Genomic DNA, 26,932 nt, shown 5'->3' on the forward strand with positions numbered 1-26,932 from the left:
GATTCAATGGCTCTCAGCACCCCCCATATAAATTTTTCCAGCTCCCCTGCTCACCCAGTCTCCCCATCCTTCCCATCTCTTTCTAGCTCCTGCCCCTTTCCTTCATCCGCCCCCTGCCTCTCCCACCCAGACCCCTAAGCCCACGCCTGGCTTCTCTGGGGCAGTGAGCGGGAGGGGAGGGGAACTGCAGCCACCGCTGGGGGCGCTACAGAGCAGCGACCTGCGGCAGCAGCGGCTCGGGAGGGGGAGCATCCCCGCCTGCCACGTGACTCACAGAATGTAGTTGGGCTCAAGCCCCAGCCGGGCGTCGAGCGCTGTCCGCCGCCCCCCGCGCCGCACCTCAACGGGGGCAGGAGCGCTGCGGTCACGTGGGCCCAGAGTGATGTAATTCCCCTCCCCCCTCCTGCCCCTCCCCGAGCAGTCGGAGCGTTGGGAGCTGGGCGCTCGCTCGCTCCGTGTGTGGGGCTCGCGCTGACCAACAGCAGCAGCAGCAGGAGGGAACTTTCCCCGGGCGGCTGCGGCTCCGCTTTCCTCTCCCCGGCCAGCGTGTCGGGCGCGGAGCGTGTGCGGCGGCTGCGGCGGCGGCAGCAGCAGCCGCCGGGCAAGGAGCCTCCATGGGGTGAGTGTCCCCGCAGAAGTTGGCATCTGTTTATCCAGCGCGCTCTCTCTCTCTCTCTCTTTTTTTTTTTTCATTGTGTCCTGTTTCCACCCCTTGCTTTTGTGATTCGGAATCCAGGGAGCGGAGTGGCCGGGGAGGAGGCTATGAATAGGGGCATTGTGTGCATGGCTCAGCCCGGAGAGAGCGGGGAGGGGAAGGAGGAGGCGGCGGCGGCGGCGAAGTGGGGAGCCAGCTGCCTGCTCCTGGGGTCTTTAGGAAAAGCGGGGCCGGAAGGCGGTGCCTGTGGAGGGCAGAGATGAGATGCACGCCTGCTGGAAGGAGGGATGGAGGGAATGAATGGGCGAGACAGAGGTAGAGGAGCTCTCCAGGCTGGACCCTTGTCGCTTCCGTCTCTCCTCCCGGAGCCCTGAAGTTTGGCGAGACCGGGAGGGAGGCAGTGGTAGCAGGCAAGGATTTCATAGCCCCTCTCCTTTATTATGATTCAGTTCAGCCTGGGATTTCCAGGGCTCGGGGCGCTGCCTGGACTGCGTGAGTGGGAGGCCTCCTCTCTGCGGAGCGGTGGAGGAACAAGTTTCCTCAAGGAGAGGGAAGAGTTTGCAGGCGGCGTGGGTCGCTGTGTTGGGGTTTCTGCTGTCTGGAGCAGGGGGAGATTTCTCTCTGCTCCCCTCCCACCAGAAGCTGCTGATGGTGCGTTTCCTTTAGCAGAAAGTTAAGTTCTCCCCCCCCCCCCCCCCCGCAGCGCGTCTGGGTTTGTAGAGGCTCCAGAGGGCCGTGCACAGCCGCCAGTGACTCAACGGCAGCTTTTTTTTTACTCCAGTCTCTCTCCTGCGGTGGGTCGCATCAGGGCTTTGGAGAGTTGACAGCTGCAGTTCATGTGTGAGTAATAATAGCGCAGCTTTAGTCAACTTTAAGGGGTAGCAGTCAGCATCTATGGATTTCTCTCCCTAAGGAGCTCCTGCCCTGCCAAGGTATCTGTCTCACAGACAGGGTTTGGGGAAAGTTCTCCGAGCTAGTGGAATTTGTTCCACATATATACACACACATACATATACTGGAGTATTTTCACTTCTTTTTGTTGTTACGTTGCTGAAGCTCTTACTCGAAATGCCAAAGGTTTCTGTAAATAATGCTTAATCCTTTCCTCTTTTTTTTTATCCTCACATGGGATTTTTACTATTTGTGTAGCAAAAGGATGCTGGCTGGCACTGTTTAACAGAAGAGGTTCTAATTCTCTTGATCAGAACCTGCTATAGCTTTATTGCGAATAATAAAATACCTCACTAATGTCCTTGTAAAATATTGCATTCTAAGCTGTAGTTAAAATTGTCAGCATTTTCATTAAAAGTATAAACCTCTCCTGGTGTTTGCAACTCTGTTGGTGAAATTTTTCTGCACCCAGAAGCATTCATGCACATATACTCAGGGAGTTATGAGGACTGAGTTTAAAGTAACTTTTGAGAAATGTGAGCAAAACAGACCTGTGTGTGTGTGTGTGTGTGTGTGTGTGTGTGCACCCCCCCCCTTTCCAGTTTTTTACTCTTTAAGATGGGCCTGGTAGGTACCTTGTCCTTAAAGGGACTCTATAAGTTTAAATTTGGCCGGAATAGGAATGGTTTCTTCCTTTACTTTCCAATGGAATTTTTTTTTTGAAAGACAAATTTCCCAGCAGTCTTGGCAAAACAAATATTGTAGAGCATTCTGCCATGGCATTAGAATCTGAGAGTAAAATGATTAATCTGTTTTCATTGTTCAGGCTCTGAAAGATGCAGAAAGTAAAGTACAGTGACAGTGCAAATAATACAAAGCAAGCTAGATTCTTAACATTCAAAGTTACTCTTAAGTAGCATAAGGATGCTTGCTTTTTTAGGGTTTTTTTTTAAAACCGGATGATGTCCTTCCTATCTAATTTTACTTTTTACTGTTATGAACTAAATTTATCTTAAAAGTTCATAACTGCAAAAGTAGCAGTTTAAGGGGATACTGAGGCTACAAGGTTTCAGTTTATTTGAAAGAATCTTGTCAGCTCAGAATTTCCCCGCAGGTGACAATTAAAAATGGACCTGATTAGTAACCCAGTCAGATCCACACTGGAGTTCATATTTCTAATTCTTACCAATCCTGTGAAGAGGATTTTCCTTCCCCCTCTCCTTTTTTTGGCTGTACTGTGTTACTTATCAAATCATTTTAGTTTCTTACTGAAAAATCTACTCTTAAATATTTCTCCATTTAAGACTATGACCCTGTAATAGAATATAAATATGCAAAAAGAAAAGGAGTATTTGTGGCACCTGATTATGCATGCAAAACACCCATTGTACTGACAAATTTTAAACATTTATTGTCCAGTTCTCAGTTGTGCATTTTGAGGCCTCTTATTTAGTGCCATCTCTCTGCTGGTTTCAGAATAGCATTAAAAAGCTTAAAACACTAAATATATGTACATTACTAGAACAGACACTCTAGACTGATTAGGTGGAATTGATAAATCTCTAGAACTGCTTAGCTTTTGACACACACTCATAAAGAGAGGTAAATGAACTTTTTTGTATTTGCTAAGCAAAGAGTCGCACAACAGCCACATAAACAGAGATGTGAAAGAGCATTTGAGAAGAACAAAACAGGGTTTGTTTAGAACCTGACATTCTGTCTGACAGAGAAGCAAAGTGCCTTTCCAACATTTACCTGTATACCATGCACAGCAAGAGTCTATCTTCCAGACTCCAAAATATTGGGAATATGTGTATGTACCATTCTCTTCCCTAATCCAGGAATGCACCTATCAACATAACAAAGAAGCTGGTTTCCCCAAAAACAATTCATTACTTAAAATGGGTAAGGGAAGAGTGAACAGAGCTGCTGATGGAAGTTTTCATGAAAGGGTTTAATAACGCATCTCTGTTCACTTTTGATATAGCCCCACTTGGGCACCTCTCTGCAGCCCCATTTGGTGGGGCATATGCATTTAATAGGAGAACAAGAGGACTGGAAGCTAAGTTTCTGTGCAGTTCTAGGTTTTTGTGAAGGTTAATGACACAATCTTTGCTCCAGTTGTAGTAATATCCACTATAATCAATTCATTCTGGTAGCTGAGTATGTTCTGGTTCTTGTGGCATGGTGGTGATACCTGAAATAACAATAAACAAAAATGCCTAAAAATAGAACTAATAAATCTAAAGCTTTAGTGTTGTGTTCTTTGCTGTCTCAGGCAGAAACTAAAATAGCCAAAAGAAAATGGCTTTTGAGATTTATATCCACTATCTAGGCAGGTTTGTGGTGGCTTCTGTGGGTCATGACTTCACCAGAAGATATGCATTGAAATTACTACTATTCTGGCAGTAGTTTTTCTACTGTCCATAATCTTTAATTCTTTTAAGAGGTGTTTTATATTCAAAATTGTGAAAGTCATACTTTTAATGATGGCAGCTTAAGTAATAAACTATTGTAGAATCTACAGTTATCAAACTGTTTGAGATAAAGTTGGGTTTGGGGTAGGAAGGAGAGAGGGCTAAATTCACCATTGGCATTTACAGCTGGAAGCTGGTGTAAACCATTATAGAGGGCTTCAGGGATGGAAACTAAAACAGACCTGGTGGCAGCAGCGTTAGACAGTCCCAGTTCCTCCATTTGTTATTGCAGAAGAGAATGTGAAGTGGCAGCTTGGCCTGAAAAATGAGTGGTGTTGGCACATAAGGGAGTGTGGCTACTAGGATAGCTGGAGGGGATGTTGAATCAACAGCATTTAGCAGGTGATTTTCTGTCCATCTTAGGTACTTGTATTGCCCCCATTACATTCCAATCTGAGCCCTTCACACTTTAATGTATTTATCCTCAAAACACCCTTGTGTGGTAGAGAAACACTGCTGTTCCTACTTTAAGGGTAGGGAGTTGGGGCACAGACAGACAGACAGACTGACTTGCCCAAGATCATACCAGAAGTCTGTGGTGTAGTAGGGAATTTGAAGCTGGGTCTCCCAAGTCCCTGAGTAGTGCCTTAATCATTATACCATCCTTCCTTGGTATTTATATGTACAGTATTTACAATGAAGTCAGTCTGATATATTGACATTGCATCCTGTCCCTAAGGAAAGGGTTTTCAATAATACAGATATGAATGGGTGTTCTCGAGGGGCAGTGTTAACATGGATTCATGGGTTAAATTGCACCCATGCCACTCTGGGTGTTGCAGCCTGGTGCACAGGGTTGCAACGCCCAAAGCGGGAAGCCAGGTCCCGCCTGGTGGGACAGGAGCTGCAGCTATGTGGTGAGTGTGGGATGGGCTTACTCTCTGTTCCCCCTCCCCCAGGGCCTCCCCTCCTCATTCAGCCAGGATTGTGGGGTGGGGTGAGGGGTGCTGCTGTGGTTGGTTGGTGCCTCCTTGGCAGTTTAGTATAGTTCACTCTGCCCCCGGTGCTCTCAGTACTTAATTGTAGGGTTAGTGATGTTGATTCCTTAACAGGCTGAGCTTTTCTCTTAAGTGTTCTATGTAGCAAGGCATACATACGAATTGAACTAAAATGGCCTCAGAAAGTCAAAATAAAGATCACATCACTTCCCTTCTCAATCAGGTTTTATATCCTGCTATAGAATATTTGAAAACTTTTCTTAGTGTGAATATTTCTTCAATGGGGTAATATCCTTCAGGGAATCATCTTGTGGTAGAGACAGGGTTTGAGGATGAGGTTTGACACATGTTAAATAAAGATACCGTTCATCCCTTCTTAACAATTCCCGTGTTTGTTTTCTCTTGAGCTACTTTACAGCATTCATCCATAAAGCAACATTGTACAGCCTTGGTTTTAAGATTAAATCTTTATACTTTCCTCATGCTTGCTTACTCCTGTAAGGAGCAAGTTGTCTGATGTAAAGTATCGTAAAGGAAACGAGTAGCAGGTACTAGCTGTTGTGAGATGCAGTTCTCGGAATGCCTTCTGTGCTGCTATTTGAACAAATAGGTTGTTCGGCACATCTCTGCTGGTTACATCCCTTGCTCTTGATTGGGCACTGTTGCTTCTTCTGATCGCTCTTAAATCTTTAATACGATAACAAGTGGAACTGTGGCTCATGTAGTCTTTTTATTTTTATTATTTGTAACTAGATGCCTCAATCCAAATCCAGGCCTTGCTGTGTAAAGTGCTGTACAAACAGATAGCTAGAAACAGCTGCTGTCCTGAAGACTTTGCAGTCCAAGTAGAGAAGGAAGACACCCTCTTCTTCCCTCTTGTATTTCTGTCCTCCCTTTTTAGAGAAGAGGAACTGAGGCACAGAGAGATTATACTTGCCTGAGATCATACACAAAGTCTGTGGAATAGCTGGGTATTGGGCCCATATTTCCTAAGTCCAGAGAGTGTTTCAAACCAAGACCATCTTTTCTCTGTCATTTTGACTAAAAGCTCTCAATTAGTAAGAGGATTTTCCCCCATAATTCCCATGCCACACTTGGCCTTCTGAGGCACCTGACTATGAAGGATTTCTCAAGAGGAGTAGGCTTTGGACTGCTGTAGGCATTGTTGCCTGGCTGATGTCAGCTTGTGATTGACAGCTTATACTAGGTTAGAGAGAGAGCAATCTTTCTCACCCCCCCCCCCCCTCCATCTTCCTCAAAATAATTGTTTGCCCAACTGAAAGAGACACTGGCAGCTTGAAATCTGTTTGGTTTCTAAAGCTGAGATTAAAGTAATTTAAATCATTATACCTGCCCTTGCCCCTGCCAGTTTCTGTGGTCTTACATTTTCCTATCCTTTTAAAAAAAAAAAAAAATTCAGTTTGCTGATTCTGTGTTGAAAGACCTGCCCAGACAGAGAGTCTGATTAGATACAGAGGGGAAAAATGTGAGTCTAATGAATAAATGAGTAAACTCCAATTAACTTCAATGAAGCCAGGATTTCACTTAGAGTGCTATCAGTTGCACAAGATAAACTGAAGAAGGGTCTTGTTTTCTTCTTTTGTATAATTCTTTCCAGTTATTGTAATTGGGTGGCACTAAGGCCTTGTGTGTTCACACAACTTCTACTAGTTTGATTTAAAAACCAATTTTAGTTAACCTGACACAAAACCCTATGTGGACACTCTTAAATTGGTTAGCATTAGACCTCTAAGGTATCCATTCAGGGATGGCTTACCTGGCTCAGCTGAATCAACTTAAAAACAGATTTTAAACTGTTACAAATTGCAGACAAGGTCTAAGAGTAGAGGACTGAAACACTGAGTTCTTGCCTACAATTGGTGTGTAGTTTTTTGTTTGGGGTTTTTTCTTTCTGCTGGTGTGACTGTATTGCTATAGCTGTAGTTTCAAACTATGCTAAATTGCATCTGTGCACAGGTCACTTTTTTCCCCCGTGCAGTGCATTCCCACTGAAGGGTTTGCACTCGTACAGCTACATCCTTGTAGCTACGCACCTGTTCAAAAAATTAAACGTCTGAGTCACTGTCTTACTAGTTTGGTTTACTGTGCTGGCTTCCACAGAGAGTACTTAAAATTCATTGGTTTCAGAGTAACAGCCGTGTTAGTCTGTATTCGCAAAAAGAAAAGGAGTACTTGTGGCACCTTAGAGTCTAACCAATTTATTAGAGCATAAGCTTTCGTGAGCCACAGCTCACTTCATCAGGACAGTGGGGTGGGAGGAGGTATTGGTTCATATTCTCTGTGTATATATAAAGTCTGCTGCAGTTTCCACGATATGCATCTGATGAAGTGAGCTGTGGCTCACGAAAGCTTATGCTCTAATAAATTGGTTAGTCTCTAAGGTGCCACAAGTACTCCTTTTCTTTTTTTTAAAATTCATTGACTATAGACTTGATTTTAAGTAAATGAGTCAGTAATTTGACTGTGATACAAAAATTGCGCATCTATGGTGAACCTATAACATGCCTAACCTCAGCTTGTCAGCAGCAATCTGAATGATCAAAAAGTAAGAAGCATTTCTTAGTAGTTCAAACTGTGAAATGTAATAACTCTTGGCCCATGGTCCTCTTGCCCCTGCAGAGAGGAACCAGAATCTGTGGATCTTAGTGCAGGAAGAGGAACCAGCACTGCATTATAATTGCTCCTTCCTTCTCAGTCCTATAGAGACTCATCTGCAGAGGCTTGGGGGAGATCTGAGCTGTAAATAGGGAGGGGCTGTGGCTGTTGTTGGGGCTGGACTCCCCCTGACCCTAGATCCATGAGGCACAGCAACATGAGTGACTACAAAGAGTTGGCAGTAAACTATGTGGGTTCACTCTCATAACTTCTTTTCACCCTCGAGGGATGTTCCAGGGGAAGTGGTTTTCAAGGTGAGGCAGTTGGCAGTTTGGTCGCAAGAGATTTCCATGTGGATGGTCCTTGTCTGTGGTGAATCCCCTGATGTAGCTATGGATTAAAGGGGATTGGTGGATGTAGGGGGCCAACCCTCAGCCTCTTCTGTAAAGAGGGAGAAAACAGCCCTTCTCTGTGCACCCCATGAGGGAGAAAATGAAAAGCTTGGTGAAATGACATTTACTGGCAGGTTGGTGACTACAGCAATATAATTTAAAAAAATGCTTGAAGCTTCTAAGTGCCTTGGTTGAAAGAGAATTTTTTTTTTTAACACAAAGGTTACAGCTAGGAGATTGTGATACAGTGGAGAATTTTAGAAGGATATCAATGGGAAAAGTTTTCCAACAGCGGGATGTATTTGAGTGGAAAAAATCTCCCAAGGGAAGTTGAGTGCACGTTGCTTAACACATCTAAAAGCAAAAAGGAGTACTTGTGGCACCTTAGAGACTAACCAATTTATTTGAGCATGAGCTTTCGTGAGCTACAGCTCACTTCATTGGATGAGCAGAGATGACAGAGTGGGAGGACACAGGAGATGGTCCTAAACAGGCAGAGGGTGGGACTAGGTCACCGAAGGTCTCTGATGCATCTTATGTCTTATGATTCTGCTTAAAGTAGGATTAGCTGTGTACAAATCATTCCCTGTCTTGAGTAGCCCTTGAGTCACACAGTGAATTTCTCAATGTGTTTTCATAGTCAGAGCCACACTGATACACTCACGGTACAGTAACCCTTTCCATTGTTTGTCAGATGGCATATGGTTGTCTGCAATGGACTGGGCAGGGTGGGGGTGGGAAAGGGTTGCAGGGGGAAGATGCTGAATGTGATGAAATCACAAGATATTTAGTAGCATGGAAAGTGCTGGGGGTATCTTTCAGTATGGTGCCAGTTTGTATGGTATGGTAAACAAAAGCAGCTAGGAAGATGGGCAAAAGCTAAGCCCTCCCAGTGGCTCTGGCAATGGAAAAAACCCAGGTTTGTGAGTGGCATTCGCGTTCCTGTTAACTGGGTCAGCGGAGCTTGATCATGTGAAGAATGTGACAAGCACAGGTATTGAGGTGAGCAGTAGAATAGTCGCTAGCTGTGCAAGTGCCTATGGGTAATTAATAGAGCAACACTAACTGCCAGCAGAGTTTGTTCTTGGGAATGAGAGCTGAATTTGTGGCGTAGGAGGAAAATTATCATCTGAAGCATTATTGGGGAAGGGAGAATCCCTGCTAGGTGTTCGGTATGCAGGTTCTTCATGGAGTCTCTGGCTCTTCTCCTTTATTGGCTTCTAGAAAGATCTGCTTGAGGTAGGGGGAGAGTGAGGTTGGAAAGAGAGGATTGGTTGAAGTTGTGAATGTCATTTTGGTTATGTTGGAAAAGCTTTATCTGACAGGAAGGTTTTGTAGCCTTTCCTAATGGGTAGGCCGACTTTGCATTCATCTAATCTCCATCCCCACAACTGACGATTAATTCTGAGATTAGTATTGTGCTGTGAGTATAGAAATGTAATAAACTGGGTACAATTGTGGTCAGAAAGAGACGGGGATATCACTTGGTAGAAAAACTGAATGTGGCAATAGAACTTACATCTCCTACTTTACAGAAATACACTGATATTTCTTTCCAATATTTAACCCTTCTGGCATTAAACATTCAGGGCAATGAGCCTTAGCAGCAGAGAGTCATTTTCAGCGGCACAAACATAGAGCATACAGGTTTCAGAGTGGTAGCCATGTTAGTCTGTATCAGCAAAAAGAACGAGGAGTACTTATGGCACCTTAGTGACTAACAAATTTACAATATGCCCTAAGGCCATTTTATGTTGCTTCGCTGGATTCAAGGGGCATTCAAGGAGTTAATTACAATGTTGTGAGGTGTAGCTCACGAAAGCTCATGCTCAAATAAATTGGTTAGTCTCTAAGGTGCCACAAGTACTCCTTTTCTTTTTGCGAATACAGACTAACACGGCTGTTACTCTGAAACCTGAATGTTGTTTGAAAGACCTTGCTCTGATTCTAATATAATTTTAATTGGAGGAAACTATAAGCCTAGGGTGGCTATTTACTTTGATTTGCCCTAGTGTAAGTCAGTGGGAGTGCTTGCCCTAGTAACTTTTTAAACCTTAATACTTAATGGTATGAATTTTAGGTTCAAACACCATACATACAGAAATCTCGGAACCTCAAATTACCACTATCCTACTGCATCTTATTGTAACATGGTGGCATTTCTAGGTTGACAGTGAACCTTGCTGGGGTTTTAGTATGTATTGCTAAAAGTTAATAATTTTTTAATTCTATGCTAAAGGGATTACAGATCAAGTATTGTGTATTTAATTGAACTAACAATCGGATGCTTTTAACTAGAATTAAGCTGCTGAGCTTGTGGATTTATATGCTCTGATTTTACAAAGATGCTGTGGATACAAATTGACAGTTCTCAGTATTTATTATTGCATCTGCTCTAAAATGGGAGCTACACTCTATTTGATAAATGGATTGAAAAGATGGTCTTTGTTAGTACCTTTGTATCACCTGCTGAAATACTGTTTTGAAAGGTCGTAGAGCAGTGTTCATTTGTGAATTTCAGTGGATGTGCCTGTGTCTTGTACAGAGTGTCTTGTACAACAGTAATGCAGTACGTTATTAGAGGAACTACCTTTTATCTGTGGGAAATGAACATTTATCATAAAGGTGTACTGAATTGGGACACTGACCTCTTCTGTGCTAATTCCAGTAGTTACTCCCTTTGAGAATGTAAACCTTTAGTAAGGGGAAACAAAAGCCAGTTGTTTTACAGATTTTTGTCTCTCTATTGCTGAGGGATCATGAGCGTTATGATGCACAAATTCTAATCGTAATGTTTGTTTTTAGTTGTGTCTGATGAAAAGATTAGAGTAATGTGGGTCATGAACAACACCAAACCTGGGAATCTATGGGGTGGTTGGTATGGTGGTGGTGTGTTTTTGTTTTGGCATGCTGCCAAAAATTTGATTTTGCTGTGGATTTAGATAATGCCATAAGTACATAAAATGCACATACTGTAGGCAACATGTGATCTTGATGAATCTTGTGGGGAAAAAAAGTTAGTTGTAATGTTGGCCTCCAACAGGAAGTGCCCAAAAAAAAAAAAACCATCAAAAACTTGTTGATGACAGCTGCTAATTGGAATGTATAATAAGTCCTACATAAGGCCCAGTTCTGCAGCCACTCTGTCTGCATACTCAGGAGTTCCCATAGAGGATCTCACCATTAGTCCATCTAGTCAGGTATCCTGTCTTCAACAACATCCTGTCTTCTGCTGCTTCAGATGTAGGTTCAAAAAACCCCAAACAAACTTGTAGCAGGGAAGTTTTTATTTCTGGGTGGCGGTGGTATTTATTTAAATCCCTGCTTGGTGATTTCTTTGCCCTGATGTATGAACATTTGTTTTTAGTCCATTGAAAATTTTAAAGGAATATAATTCCATGTAATTGAATAGTCTTCTTACTTATATAAGTGTTTAATCTGTTTTTAAATCCTGCTAAACTATTGGCTTCAATTATCTCTTGTGGTGATATGTTCCAGAGGCTTTTAAATAAAAGATAATACCTCTATATCAGTTTTAAAAGTGATCATCTGCAAAGGATTTTTAAAACATTAGGCTTCTGCCACCTCCTCTCCTCCCCCCCCCCCTTTTCCTGCTTCGATGTATAAGTAAGACATGTTGTCAAGGTTCCTCCCCCACTCTGAACTCTAGGGTACAGATGTGGGGACCTGCATGAAAAACCTCCTAAGCTTATCTTTACCAGCTTAGGTCAAAACTTCCCCAAGGTACAAAATATTTCACCCGTTGTCCTTGGACTGGCCGCTACCACCACCAAACTAATACTGGTTACTGGGGAAGAGCTGTTTGGACGTGTCCTTCCCCCAAAAATACTTCCCAAAACTCTGCACCCCACTTCCTGGACAAGGTTTGGTAAAAAGCCTCACCAATTTGCCTAGGTGACTACAGACCCAGACCCTGGGATCTTAAGAACAATGAACAATCCTCCCAACACTTGCACCCCCCCCTTCCCTGGGAAATGTTGGATAAAAAGCCTCACCAATTTGCATAGGTGACCACAGACCCAAACCCTTGGATCTGAGAACAATGAAAAAGCATTCAGTTTTTTACAAGAAGACTTTTAATAAAAAAAAAATAGAAGTAAATAGAAATAAAGAAATCCCCCCTGTAAAATCAGGATGGTAGATATCTTACAGGGTAATTAGATTCAAAAACATAGAGAACCCCTCTAGGCAAAACCTTAAGTTACAAAAAAGATACACAGACAGAAATAGTTATTCTATTCAGCACAATTCCTTTCTCAGCCATTTAAAGAAATCATAATCTAACACATACCTAGCTAGATTACTTACTAAAAGTTCTAAGACTCCATTCCTGGTCTATCCCTGGTAAAGACCAGCATATAGACAGACACAGACCCTCTGTTTCTCTCCCTCCTCCCAGCTTTTGAAAGTATCTTGTCTCCTCATTGGTCATTTTGGTCAGGTGCCAGCGAGGTTACCTTTAGCTTCTTAACCCTTTACAGGTGAGAGGAGCTTTCCCCTGGCCAGGAGGGATTTCAAAGGGGTTTACCCTTCCCTTTATATTTATGACACATGTGAAAAAGTCTTGTTTTTTTTACCTTGGAAATACCAGGAAATGTCAAGGTTGCTCTTCCTTGGTCCTCCAGCAAAACCTCTAGGAAGTCTCAGATGTTCGTTGTGAGCTCTGACTCCTTCACTGGAGAGGTGAAGTTGCTTGATCTTGACAACAAGGAGTCCGGTGGCACCTTAAAGACTAACAGGTTTATTTGAGCATAAGATTTCATGGGTAAAAACTCCACTTCTTCAGATGCATGTCTGCATCTGTAATTTTCACTCCATGTCACCCTCTCATTAATTCTCCATCATTTTAGCATCCTCCAGCCTAGACAGCACCTGCAAAATAAAATGAGTTTTGTCTTTTTTGCAAAAACCTTTCAAGACTACTATGTCTGTCATAAAGAAGCGACCTGCCCCTCCCGCAAAGGAACGGAGAGCTCAAATCTGTTGTTTTTCTACCTCTGTAGAGGTCACTCTTTACACTTGTTACTTTTTGAGTTTCATTGAGTGTCCCCTTGTTCTTGTATTAAAAGTGAGTCAGCGTTCTGCCTGCAGAACAACTACCTAATCGTGCCTGAGTCCTTTGATTAGATTTGGTGTTACTTTAACTTTCTACAGAAAGGTATTTGTTTTGGGGGAAGGAGAGGAATTGGCCCAGCTGAAGACCTACTTGGCATGTCTGTGAGATATTTTGGGAAGCTTATTCATGTGTTTTTGTTTTTTTAATATCTTCATGAGAACTGTTCATGTAGAGCTCTGGTGATTTAAAAACTTCTCATAGCTGTGCTTAGTTCAAAAGGATGGTGTGTGGTTATTGATTTTTTTTCCTGACTTTCCACAAATATACCATCTTCCTGCAATGTAACTGTTGATAAAACTATGTGATACCATTTTGAAAGATTACATGTGAGTGTGGATTAAATCTTAATTTGCACAATAGTGTGGTCATTTTAACTTGCTTGCCAAAAAATAAATTGGCACTTTAACTTAACTGATGTGATGAAAGAATGGTGGTGGTGGGTTTTTTTTTCTTTATCAAACTGGAGTCTAGAGCCTCTGAAAATGACATGAAATTTCATACAGTGAACGTAGGGGACCTATAGAAATTAGGGGAGGGGAATATATTCATAGCTATTCATTTATTTGACTAGACTCTGAACTACAATAGGAAATTTTTTTCTTTTATTCTAAGTTGGAGGGAGAAGTTGCTAGAAAGAAACAGAACTTTGTGCATGTGAATATTTTTTGCTGTTAAATTGTTCTTTCAGTAGGAGCTTGCATGGCAGCTAAAACTCCAAAAATACATGGACAGACTATTTCTGTAAACATAACGCAAACATATTTTGTAAGTTTTCAACAGACCTTGAAATGTTGAAATTTTGTTACTTAGATGACTTTGTTCATTCCAGGAGTCTATTAATCTTTCTCCCAGTAGCTATTCTCTTCCCATTATGTTTTGTTTTCGTATGTGTTCACAAACTATTAGTGGAAATGTTTGTACAGAACTTCTCCATATATTGAGATTGATAGAGGATGCTTCTGACATTATCCTGCAATGTGTGCCAGGGTAGGGTGCAAGAACCTTAATTCAATGACTGGATATTTCCCTACAGTTTCTTTCCCACTACCCACCTGTACCAGTGGTTGTTTTGACAGTAACACAGATATAAGCCAGTAGGCTCGTACAAATGTTACCTGTAATATCCTCTTTAGGCAAGATGTTACTAGTATTATAAAATACAAACTTACAAATAACAGGTAAAGATTGTTTCATGCTATTGCTCTGCAGGAATTTAGTCAGTGATGGGCTTGTGCCACGAAACTTCAGGAAGCTGTGAAATGCTGTTAATTTTAAAGAATCTTGAAAAGTAAGACACAACCGATACTTCTTGATTTGTTTTTAAGTCAAAGTTCTATTTTTAAAAGTGTAATAAGGCTCCTAGTGAACCTATGCAGTATCTAGTTAGAAACTTATTTTCCTTTCTGTTTTGCCTAGGTGTTGAAAAAAAACTCAGATCTGGAAAACTGAATGGGATAAACATGAAGAGCTTGAAAGCAAAGTTCAGAAAGAGTGATGTAAGTACTCCAGGGCTCGCTCTGGCTGACTAATATTTGTTAGTTTGTATTGTGGAAACAGTCCCTCACTCCCAACTAGATAAGGTTGTAGGTTAATCAACTACAGAGAACAGAAGCATTTTCCAAACACTACTGTACTCTCCTGTTACATTAGGTCTCTAAACTGTTTCTGTTTTGGAGTATAATTCTCAGTTACACAGGCTAATCAGAATTGGCCACATGCCTCACCTTAGGACATTAGCTGGCTTATGTGAAAATCTGCATGTGTGCAGGATCCACCGGTCTTCTACCAGATTGGGCTCTTTCACAAATCTTGATTCTGTACCTGGAGCTTAGCTTATCCTATTAATGGTTCTAATATCCAGTATTGTTTCTTTTTAGGCATTTGTACCATTATTATCACTGTGGTATCTGAACACTTAACATAGAAAACTGTATCCAGACTGTAACAGGGTGGCAAGGTCTGTAACTCCATATAGGGATACAAGGCTGTCCTGTTGACTACCCTGTTAGCAGGGGTTCTGGAACCCTGCACAGAGCTGATAAGGCAGATGTGGCTAGTTAATTCCACCAGTCTGAGTAGATGTTTGCACCTGCCTCTCATACAGGGAACTAGGGGCAGAGATGGGGAAGTCCTCTAGGATTTGTCAAACCCCAGGAAGAGCTGCAACTGGAGAGAAAGCTTAGGCTGAGTTTCATATTCTGTTTGAGTTACCAGTAAGATTACCAAGAGAGGGGTGAATTTGACCTCATACAGTGTGTGTATTTCTTCTGAAGCAGTGCGAATGCCACCTGTTTATACAATCACTCAGTATGCCTGGTTACTGTTCACTGCATTCTTATGCAATAAGTTCTTGTGGCATTTTGTGGCGTGCGGAATGTATGCCCGTGAAGTTATGTCACATGTTTGCTTGTAGGAAGTCTTATTAGTTGTGTTGTGGCACACACTTTGTGGCATGGCAGCACTGAATTGTCTTACAGATAAAATGCACGTGACACAGGTGACTCTTGACATGTATGCCATATGTTTGACCCTCTCTCATCTTTTGGGTGGAACCTGTAACAACACTGATCATACCAATGAGGAGGAGGACTGGAATATCATACAAGATGATTTGGACAACTTTGTAAACTGGAGTAATAGAAATGGGATGAAATTGAATAGTGCACAGTGCAAGGTCATGCATTTGGGGACTAACAACAAGAATTTTTGCTATAAGCTGGGGTCATATCAGTTGGAAATGGCGGAGGAGGAGAAAGAGCTGGGTGTATTGGTTGATCAGAGGATAACCATGAGCCGCCAGTATGATGCGGCTGTGAAAAATGCTAATGCAGTCCTCGAATGCATCAGGCGAGATTTACAGTAGTGATAGAGAAGTGTTAGTACCATTATACAAGGCACTGGTGAGACCTCATCTGGAGTACTGTGTGCAATTCTGGCCTCCTGTGTTTAAGAAAGATGAATTCAAACTGGAACAGGTACAGAGAAGGGCTACTAGGATGATCCAAGGAATGGAAAACTTAAGTTATGAGAGGAGACTCAAAGAGCTTGGCTTGTTTAGCCTAACCAAAGATGGGGAAATATGATTGCTCTCTCTAAATACATCAGAGGGATAAATACTAGGGAAACAGAGGAGTTAGTTAAGTGTCAAGGTGGACACAAGAACAAATGGATATAAACTGGCCATCATCAAGTTTAGGCTTGAAATTAGATGACAGTTTCTAACCATCACAGGAGTGAAGTTCTGGAACAGCCTTCCAAGGGGAGCAGTGTGGGCAAAAAACTGGCTTCAAGACTGAACTTGCTAAGTTTATGGAGGGGATGGTATGATGGGACTGCCCACAAGGGCATTTAGCTGAACTGCGACTGGTAGCAGCAGATATCTCCAAGGCTGGTGATGAGACACTAGATGGGGAAGGCTCTGAGTTACTACAGAAAATTCTTTTCCAGGTGTCTGGCTGGTGGGTCTTGCCCACGTGCTCAGGGTCTAACTGATCGCCATATTTGGGAATGGGAAGGAATTTTCCCCCCCAGGTCAGATTGCAAGAGATCCTGGGGTTTTTTCACCTTCCTCTGCAGTGTGGGACAGGGTCACTTGCAGGTTTCAACTCGTGTAGATGGTGGGTTCTCTGTAACTTGAAGTCCTTAAATCATGATTTGAGGACTTCAGTAACTCAGCCACACGTTAGGGATCTATTTGCAAGAGTGGGTGGGTGAGGTTCTGTGGCCTGCAAAGTGCAGGAGGTCAGACTAGATGATCCTTTCTGATCTGAAAGAGTCTGAGTCTGTACCAGAAATATGAAATCTTTCATATTCCAACATTAAATAATCTGTGATTTCAGTGTATTCGTGCTTAGTTTTTTGTTTTGTTTTTTAAAATGACATGCTGCTTTTAAATAAATGGCATACAGTGGTCCTTTACCATAGCTAGTTCTCTAAACAATCTGTTCATACAACAATTAACTTGGAGTTTTGCAGGGAGTTTCACAAATCAACACAATATTCCTGAGTGCTGTATTTTGCATTTTGAACCCTGATTCAGCTGACAGGTGTGAGAGATCACCATTTAACTAGAAAACTCCCTAGTTATTACACATATGCGGAAGATGAAGAGCCTAAATTATTCCAGCTAAGGTGGGCATTCATTTACAGTTGGTTTGTTTCCACCAGCTGTCTTTGGTAGAATATGGCTGTGTGTTATCTCACCCACATTTTAAACAGACCATACTCATTCTTTTGGATTCCTCCTGATCATCTGCCCTCTCCCCCAAGCCTTTTTTTTTTTTTTTTTCCCCTTTCTTCCCCTGGACAGCATCTTACAGGAGAGTTGAAACTTGATGCCAGGCTTGCTGCAGGTCCTTTGGTGCATATTTTTTTTTTTAACCCGAACTTTGGCAATCCATGGACCTGATGATATCATATGAATCAAACTGTATATTTGCTAGGAACGCATACCGTAACTATGTAGCCCAAACTAATTACTTAGATTTTCTCAGATAAAACATGTGACTTGTGTATGGCAATCCTTTATAACACCTACCTCTATTCAAATATAAAAGAATTAAACTCCACATTAAAGTGACACCATCTTAAATCACACTTCAATCTTTGTTTTTACCTGCCAATGTTACAAGAAAAATCCTAACTTTTTCTACAACTTTTTCTCTACTCTGGGGATTTCAGCCATCAGTGGCCAGCCACTGATATAACTGTACCAGTGCAAACCTCCAGCGGGAGCAAGCTATGGCATCAGTGCAGCTTGCTTGAAACTAAGGAGCAAATAGCATCATAACAGCTGCTTTGCCTGGCTACTCCAGGGTGTGCACTTAGCTGCCCTGGTGGCTGTAACCAGGGCAGATCCTCAGTGTAGACAAAGCCTAGCTTTGAAATTAACAGTTTTGCTTTTAAGCACTGGAGGCCTCATAAATCCATTAACTATATAAGGGAGGGAGGTTTTATTGCATGTGCAATATTTTAATATAGAGATTGTCTCATGGGCTGCTTCTCCCCCATACTCTGACACGTTGCAGTATAGGTATATATTAGTTGGCGTTTAATACAGTAAAACCTCAGAGTTATGAACGTGCATTAAACTGACAGGTCAACCACACGCCTCATTGGAACTGGAAGTACACCATCAAGCAGCAGAGAAAAAAAGAAAAAGCAAATACTGTAGGGTACTGTGTTAAACGTAAACTACTTAAAAAAAATGAAGGGAAAGCAGCATTTTTCTTCTGCATAGTAAGGTTTCAAAGCTGTTTAGTCAATGTTCAGTTGTAAACTTTTGAAAGAGCAATAACACATTGTTCTGAATTAGTAACATTTTAGAGTTATGAACAACCTCCATTCCCGAGGCATTTATAACTCTGAGGTTGTACTGTAACTGTGAATAAGGAGGAAAAGTCAGTGTGATGTGACCACCCAAGTTCTCTGTGGACCGCAGCTTGTGGAGGTCTGAGCTGAAGGTAGTAGTCATTGCAGGCAACTGCTGTGCTGACTTGGGGTGTGAACATTGCTGGTGACCTTACTCACTAAAATGAGGGGAGAGGAAAGCTCATCCTGAAAAGGCCGGTTTGGTTGCTATGCTTAATTTGGGCTTTTGGAATAGACTGAATAATATAAACAGAGAGAGAGAGATTTTTGTGGTTATGTTACGGGTTTGTCAATCTGAGACTGAGATGGGACAGTCATTGTGCTGGTATCCCAAGAAAAAAATAAGATCACTTGTCCAGAAGGTCCACTCTTCATATTCAAAACTTTAGGTGTCTTCTAGTGTAAAAATACTTAACTTTATAAAGCTGCCAAAAATCTCAAGTTTGACAGGGCTACAACTAGATCAGAAATTCCAGATTCAGGTGGGAAGGGGATGAATTAAAAAAGAAGCCTTGTTAAGAGTGTGAGTAGACCAGCATAACAAAAGACCCAGGAAACTTCACCCTGTGCAGAAGGCCAGAATAAATCTGTGCACTACTATGGTGTGGCTGGAGTGTTGGGTAGTGGTTCACCAGTGGAGTGTCTATGGAAAGGAAGCAGTGTGAACAAACTGTATGCTCTACAGCAGGGATCTCTGATTTTGCTTAGACTGATTCTGAGTGCACAGAATTAAGAAGGAGCTGCAGGATACATAATTAAAATTGGTAGTCCTCATGTTCCACAGCAGTGTCATGGAGAGTTTGCAGCTTTCATGCCTACCTATAGGCTAGGGTGGTGAGGGTTGTGCAGCAGCTTCTCCTCCTGATCCTGAACTGGGATTCCACTCCCCAACTCCTCTGTACTTCACCTGCATATATCCCTGTTACTCGGGCTTTGTGAATGCACATCTCTCCCTCTTGGCATGCTTTGCTTGGTCATTCTAAAATTCTTCTTGGGGGCAACTGTTGCCTGGTGGACATTGTGATGGGTTGGATCACAGAAACCCCCTTGGGACCTGCCAACTGATGTGCCAAGACTACTTCTGCCCCTGCTTTCCCTGCCAGCTTGGGACTCCAGCACCCTGTCTTGCTGAGCCAGACACGCCAGTCTGCTCCAACACAGACCCAGGGTCTGAACCACGTGCCCCAAAGCTGCAGATTTAACTGAAAGCAGCTTAAGAAGTGTTCCTGTCTTTAACACTCAGATGCCCAACTCCCAATGGGGTCCAAACCCCAAATAAATCCATTTTACCCTGTATAAAGTTTATACAGGGTAAACTCATAAATTGTTCGCCCTCTATAACACTGATAGAGAGAGATGCACAGCTGTTTGCACCCCAGGTATTAATACAGAGTCTGGGTTAATTAATATGTAAAAAGTGATTTTATTAAATACAGAAAGTAGGATTTAAGTGGTCCCAAGTAGTAACAGACAGAACAAAGTGAATTACCAAGCAAAATAAAATAAAACACGCAAGTCTAAGTCTAGTACAGTAATGAAACTGAATACAGATAAAATCTCACCCTCAGATATTTCAATACGTTTCTTTCACAGACTGGACACCTTCCTAGTCTGGGCACAATCCTTTCCCCTGGTACAGCCCCTGTTCCAGCTCAGGTAGTAGCTAGGGGATTTCTCATGATGGCCCTCTCATTTGTTCTGTTCCACCCACTTATATATCTTTTGCATAAGGCGGGAATTCTTTGTCCCTCTGGGTTCTCACCCCTCCTTCTCAATGGAAAAGCTCCAGGTTAAAGATGGATTCCAGTTCAGGTAACATGATCATGTCACTGTAAGACTTCATTGCCCACTTGCCAGCACACAGGTATACAGGAAGACTTACAAGTAAAACAGAGCCATCTACAGTCAATTGTCCTGGTTAATAGGAGCCATTAAGATTTTAAACCACCATTAGAAGCCTCTGTTCATTGGCTGAGCCTTAGTTGGGGGCTATCAAGAAGGCCACGGCTTTATAAAGCAGTGAGCAAGCGACCAGGGACCGATAACAGGGAGTTTGGAAAGGGGGCAAGGTACACTTGCCATTCTTTAAAACCTTTAAACTAAACTGTAATCAAAACTTCTTGATTTATACAAAAAACCCTATCATTAACCTAGGTAGCTGTAGGAGAAAATGCAGGCAGAAGCCCAGCAGCAGAGTGGGGGCTATCCTGTTTATTGCACTCAGTGTAGTATGTATGATTACCTGCCCTGTGGGCGGGTGGCATCTGTGTGCATTCGGTGCCCTCAGAGACCGTGTATGGGCTTTGGAGGCCACGGTGGCGGAACTGGAGTTGCTAAGGGAGGCAGAGAGGTATGTTGATGAGGCTTTCAGGGACACTGTAGATTTGTCCCCCCTCCGGTCAGACAGCCCTTGCGCTGTTAAGGAGGATGAAAGGGCTAAAGGAGAGCAGTTAACGGGAACAGAGGGAAACCTTCCCATAGTTGGGACCCTCCTTCCAGATGATGTTGGGGTATCCTCTCACAGTGAGGTTACCTCTCCGGGGGAGGGAACTTCAGTCACTAGGAAAAGGCAGGTGTTAGTAATGGGAGATTCAGTCATTAGAAACATAGATAGCTGGGTTTGTGATGACCAGGAGAACCGTATGGTGACTTGCCTGCCTGGTGCGAAGGTTGCGGATCTCTCGAGGCATCTAGGTAGACTTGTGTAGTGCTGGGGAGGAGTCAGTGGCCGTGGTACATGTAGGTACCAGTGACATAGGGAAGGGTAGGAAAGACGTCCTGGAGGCCAAATTTAGGCTGCTAGGAAAGAGACTGAAATCCAGGATGTCTGTGGTGGTATTCTCAGAAATGCTTCCAGTTCCGCGCGCAGGGCCAGCTAGGCAGGCAGAGCTTCAGAGTCTCAGTGCGTGGATGAGACGATGTTGTAGAGAGGAGGGGTTTAGATTCATTAGGACCTGGGGAAACTTTTGGAATAGGGGGAGCCTATATAGGAAGGATGGGCTCCACCTAAACCAAAGTGGATCCAGATTGCTGGCACTTCACATTAAAAAGGTTGCAGAGCACTTTTAAAACTAAGAGATGGGGGGAAAGCCGATTGCTGCGGAGGCGCACGTGGATCGGACAGAGACTTCTCTTAGAGGAGAATCTATTGATAGAGATTCTCTAGGTTTTAGTCAGGAGGAAAGGATGGAAGAAGACAAAGTATGGGCCAGATCAGACAAGAAACATTCACATAAAGAATCTGACGCATCAGAAAAGTGCAGACAAATGAACAGTGACAAGTTTTTAAAGTGCTTGTACACAAATGCTAGAAGCCTAAATAATAAGGTGGGTGAACTAGAGTGCCTCATGTTAAAGGAGGATATTGATATAATAGGCATCACAGAAACCTGGTGGAGTGAGGACAATCAATGGGACACAATCATTCCGGGGTACAAAATATATCGGAAGGACAGAACAGGTCATGCGGTGGGGAGGGGAGTGGCACTATATGTGAAAGAAAATGTAGAATCAAATGAAATAAAAATCTTAAATGAATCCACATGTTCCATAGACTCTCTATGGATCGTAATTCCATGCTCTAATAAGAATATAACAGTAGGGATCTATTATTGACTACCTGACCAGGACAGTGATAGTGACCATGAAATGCTAAGGGAAATTAGAGAGGCTATCAAAATAAAAAACTCAATAATAGTGGGGGATTTCAATTATCCCCATATTGACTGGGTACATGTCACCTCAGAACAAAATGCAGAGAATAAATTTCTCGATACTTTAAATGACTGTTTCTTGGAGCAGCTGGTACAGGAACCCACAAGGGGAGAGGCAACTCTCGATCTAGTCCTGACCGCAGGATCTGGTCCAAGAGGTAACTATAACAAGACTGCTTGGAAATAGTGACCATAATATAATAACATTTAACATTCCTGTGGTGGGAAGAACACCTCAACAGCCCAACACTGTGGCATTTAATTTCAGAAAGGGGAACTATGCAAAAATGAGGAGGTTAGTTAAACACAAATTAAAAGGTACAGTGACTAGAGTGAAATCCCTGCAAGCTGCATGGACACTTTTCAAAGATACCATAATAGAGGCTCAGCTTAAATGTATACCCCAAATTAAAAAACACAGTAAAAGAACTAAAAAAAGAGCCACCATGGCTTAACAACCATGTAAAAGAAGTAGTGAGAGATAAAAAGGCATCTTTTAAAAAGTGGAAGTCAGATCCTAGTGAGGTAAATAGAAAGGAGCATAAACACTGCCAAATTAAATGTAAAAATGTAATAAGAAAAGCCAAAAAGGAGTTAGAAAAACAGCTAGCGAAAAACTCAAAAGGTAATAAAATGTTTTTTAAGCACTTCAGAAGCAGGAAGTCTGCTAAACAACCAGTGGGGCCCCTGGACGATCGAGATAAAGTCATCTCAGAGAAACTAAATGTATTCTTTGCTTCAGTCTTTACGGCTGAGGATGTTAGGGAGATTCGGAAACCTGAACCGTCTTTTGTAGGTGACAAATCTGAGGAATTGTCACAGATTGAAATATAACTAGAGGAGGTTTTGGAATTAATTGAGGAACTTAACAGTAACAAGTCACCGGGACCAGATGGCATTCACCCAAGAGTTCTGAAAGAACTCAGATGTGAAATTACGGAGCTATTAACTATGGTTTGTAACCCGTCCTTTAAATCAGCCACTGTACCCAGTGACTGGAAGATAGCTAATGTAACGCCAATATTTATGAAGGGCTCTAGAGGTGATCCTGGTAATTACAGACCAGTAAGTCAAACGTCAGTACCGGGAAAATTAGTTGAAACAATAGTAAAGAATAAAATTGTCAGACACACAGAAGAACATAAATTGTTGCGCAAAAGTCAACATAGTTTGTGTAAAGGGAGATCATGTCTTACTAATCTATTAGAGTTCTTTGAGGGGGTCAACAAACGTGGACAAGGAGGATCTAGTGGACATAGTGTACTTAGATTTCCAGAAAGCCTTTGACAAGGTAACTCACCAAAGGCTCTTACGTAAATTAAGTTGCCATTGGATAAGAGGGAAGATCCTTTCCTGGATTGAGAACTGGTTAAAAGACAGGGAACAAAGGGTAGGAATAAAGGTAAATTTTCAGAATGGCGAGGGGTAACTAGTGGTGTTCCCCAAGGGTCAGTCCTAGGACCAGTCCTATTCATAAATGATCTGGAGAAAGTGGTAAACAGCGAGGTGGCAAAGTTTGCAGATGATACTAAACTGCTCAAGATAGTTAAGACCAAAGCAGACTGTGAAAAACTTCAAAAAGATCTCACAAAACTAAGTGATTGGGCAACAAAATGGCAAATGAAATTTAATGTGGATAAATGTAAAGTAATGCACATTGGAAAAAATAACCCCAACTATACATACAATTGATGGGGGGCTAATTTAGCTACAACTAATCAGGAGAAAGATCTTGGCGTCATCATGGATAGTTCTCTGAAGACATCCACACAGTGTGTAGCGGCAGTCAAAAAAGCAAACGGGATGTTAGGAGTCATTAAAAAAGGGATAGAGAATAAGACCGAGAATATTTTATTGCCCTTATATAAATCCACAGTACACCCACATCTTGAATACTGCGTACAGATGTGGTCCCCTCATCTCTAAAAAGATATACTGGCATTAGAAAAGGTTCAGAAAAGGGCAACTAAATTATTAGGGGTTTGGAATGGGTACCATATCAGGAGAGATTAAAGAGACTAGGACTTTTCAGCTTGGAAAAGAGGAGACTAACCGGGGGGATATGATAGAGGTATATAAAATCATGAGTGGTGTGGAGAAAGTGAATAAGGAAAAGTTATTTACTTGTTCCCATAATATAAGAACTAGAGGCCACCAAATGAAATTAATGGGTAGCAGGTTTAAAACAATAAAAGGAAGTTCTTCACTCAGCACACAGTCAACCTGTGGAACTCCTTGCCTGAGGAGGTTGTGAATGCTAGGACTATAACAGGGTTTAAAAGAGAACTGGATAAATTCATGGAGGTTAAGTCCATTAATGGCTATTAGTCAGGATGGGTAAGGAATGGTGTCCCTAGCTTCTGTTTGTCAGAGGGTGTAGATGGATGGCAGGAGAGAGATCACTTGATCTTTACCTGTTAGGTTCACTCCCTCTGGGGCACCTGGCATTGGCCACTCTCCTTAGACAGGATATTGGGCTGGATGGACCTTTGGTCTGACCCAGTATGGCCATTCTTATGTGCTTATTAATGACCCACACTTTGCATAACTACAACACCCTTTCGTTTCCTGCAATCTGTGCATTTCGTAATTAAAATATTAAAACAGCTTTAAAATTTTTTTTGCAAATGGACTTGTGGCTCAACATAAAAAGGAACTGTTGTCTGAAACATGGCCGAGAAATGCTTGGATTTCCCAATGCCAATCGTCAGCTCCTGGTGTTTCTGAAAATGCCAATTCCTTCTGTTATAAAATGGTGGGAGGGGAAACTTGCTATTCTTATTTTAAAGAGTCTGCTCTCCATTCTGAAGCATATTGAGTCATTGTGTTGCAGGTTTTAAAACGCTTGAGACTGCTTGGTATGTTGTAATGTAATTTACAATAATATAAAACTTTTCAATTTTAAAATAGAGGCTATTCTACTGTTAAGATGTTGAGGTTTTTAATTAGAACTCACTTTTTTACTTGAATGGGCCTTTAAGAGTAGGCTCATGTTCAACATTTCTTTGGTATAGAATATTGCTTGGAGGCTCTGGATCCTATTGTGAATTGGCTCCTTATAAACACCTTAGATTGAAAGGCCCCCAAAATTCTCTGGGAGCTAATCTGTGGGAGCAAATTAAATTTTTTTAAAAAGGAAAAACCTCTTTTAAACACTATTTAAAAGTGCGTTCTAACCCCCATTCAAAGTTATAATTAGCCTAAAAGTGAACACTAAAAATTGGGAAAGAATTCACATGACCAACTCCATGTTCTATTTCTAGTCTCTTTAAAGATCATTAGGGGTGCTTTGTCTGCTTGTAAAAAAATACATTATGGTAAAAAGTGAAATAGCAACACTGACTAGACCACTTTCCCCATTTGTGTTTGTGATTTATGTGTGCCAGAGCTTGACTTCTTTCATGTATGTTTTGAATTAAGTACATTTTAAGATGTGACAGTGTGAATTTAGCACTCCCATCCACTTGTGGCTCCCTAATAAACAGATTCTGGGGTTCATTCAGCCCTGCTCTCCAGTTAATGCTGGGATCCCTCTCTACCAACTAAACTAATACTTGGCTCTGGGTCATGCAGGATGCTCTCAGCTTCCCATCAGCTCTTTTCCAGGAAAAGTAGCAATGGTTCCAGCTTCTCTACTCCTATTAAAGAAGTAGAACCAAGCACCACTCTCTTGCACAGAAGGGTAGGGGCTCCTGCTGGTTCTTTCGCTCTTGAGAAAAGAAAAGCAGCTTAGAGGAGACTTGCCTTTCCCACTCCCTCCATAGAAAGAGCTTATAGAACACTGGCCCTACTCAGCTCACTCACCTGAGCAAAATTTGTACTCTCCCGGGGCAAGCAGGTGAGTAGGTTTTCCAAGTCCCTGCAATTTGTGGTGCAGAACTCACTCTCTTCTATAGACTGCTGTCACACACCAGCTTCTGCCATCTGGTGTCGTCACTTACTGCTGACACGGGGTGGATGGATGTTCAAAACATGGTGGCCCTTTGGGGCTTCCTTTAAAACTAGCGTACTCATTCAGCTATGCGTTGGGTACCATTGAGTCACCAGTGGAGACTCCACAAACGTATAGCTTTCTGCTGGGGGTGGGGGAGAAGGGAGGGAGCAGGTTAGATGAGTGTGTCACTGTAAAGTTTAACCATACCAGCATTTAAAATGATAACCATGCCACCTGACTGTCTGGGAAATAGAAAGCTCTTAGAGGAACAGAACAGGCTTTCCTAAGTCTCAAGAGAAAAAACTTTGTGTTTTGGGTGGGGAGTTCAGTGGTGAATCATGTGAGCTATTTGCTTCCTTACAGGGCTGCATACAACTTTATCTTAATTGCTTTTTGCTCTAATAAGGACAGATTTACTGTGTGTTGACTTTAATGGACGTTTAACCAAGACCGTTGGAAATTCTCCCTGAGTGGGTATTGGCTTACGCCAAAAATGCAAACATGTTGGGGAAACTGGTTACTGCATAATTGGGCTCAAAGACATGATTCCAATTTATAGTGTAGGCTGAAGAATAATTATTTCTGGCTTTGTTCCTATCCAACACTTCAGCTTGACTTAGATATACTGTCAGAGTTGGGGATCTACTGGAAGTTAATGACCTTGTTGGGGAGAAGTGGGAAATATAGCTGTGTTGTAATATGGTTATATTTATAATGGAGATAAAACCCAGCACTGACTAGGCTAATATCAGTATATTAAAGTGCGACTATAAGCAAGGGTTTGTCTACATGGGGGAGTTACTCAGTAA

General features: G+C 42.2%; 1 protein-coding gene across 2 annotated transcripts in view; it reads left to right on the forward strand.

Annotated features, from left to right (window-relative positions):
• Positions 1-315: 315 nt before the first annotated feature.
• Positions 316-26,932, forward strand: part of RAI14 (retinoic acid induced 14) — a 134,000-nt gene continuing 107,383 nt past the window's right edge. For both annotated transcript variants that reach the window (XM_073343703.1, XM_073343704.1), the window contains exons 1-2: positions 316-619; positions 14,523-14,602. In XM_073343703.1, the coding sequence (XP_073199804.1) occupies positions 14,567-14,602 (36 nt within the window). In that variant the 5' untranslated portion in view covers positions 316-619; positions 14,523-14,566. The remainder of the gene's footprint in view (positions 620-14,522; positions 14,603-26,932) is intronic.

The sequence above is a fragment of the Lepidochelys kempii genome, chromosome 5 (assembly GCF_965140265.1).
Source record: "Lepidochelys kempii isolate rLepKem1 chromosome 5, rLepKem1.hap2, whole genome shotgun sequence".
Lineage (NCBI taxonomy): Eukaryota > Metazoa > Chordata > Testudines > Cheloniidae > Lepidochelys > Lepidochelys kempii.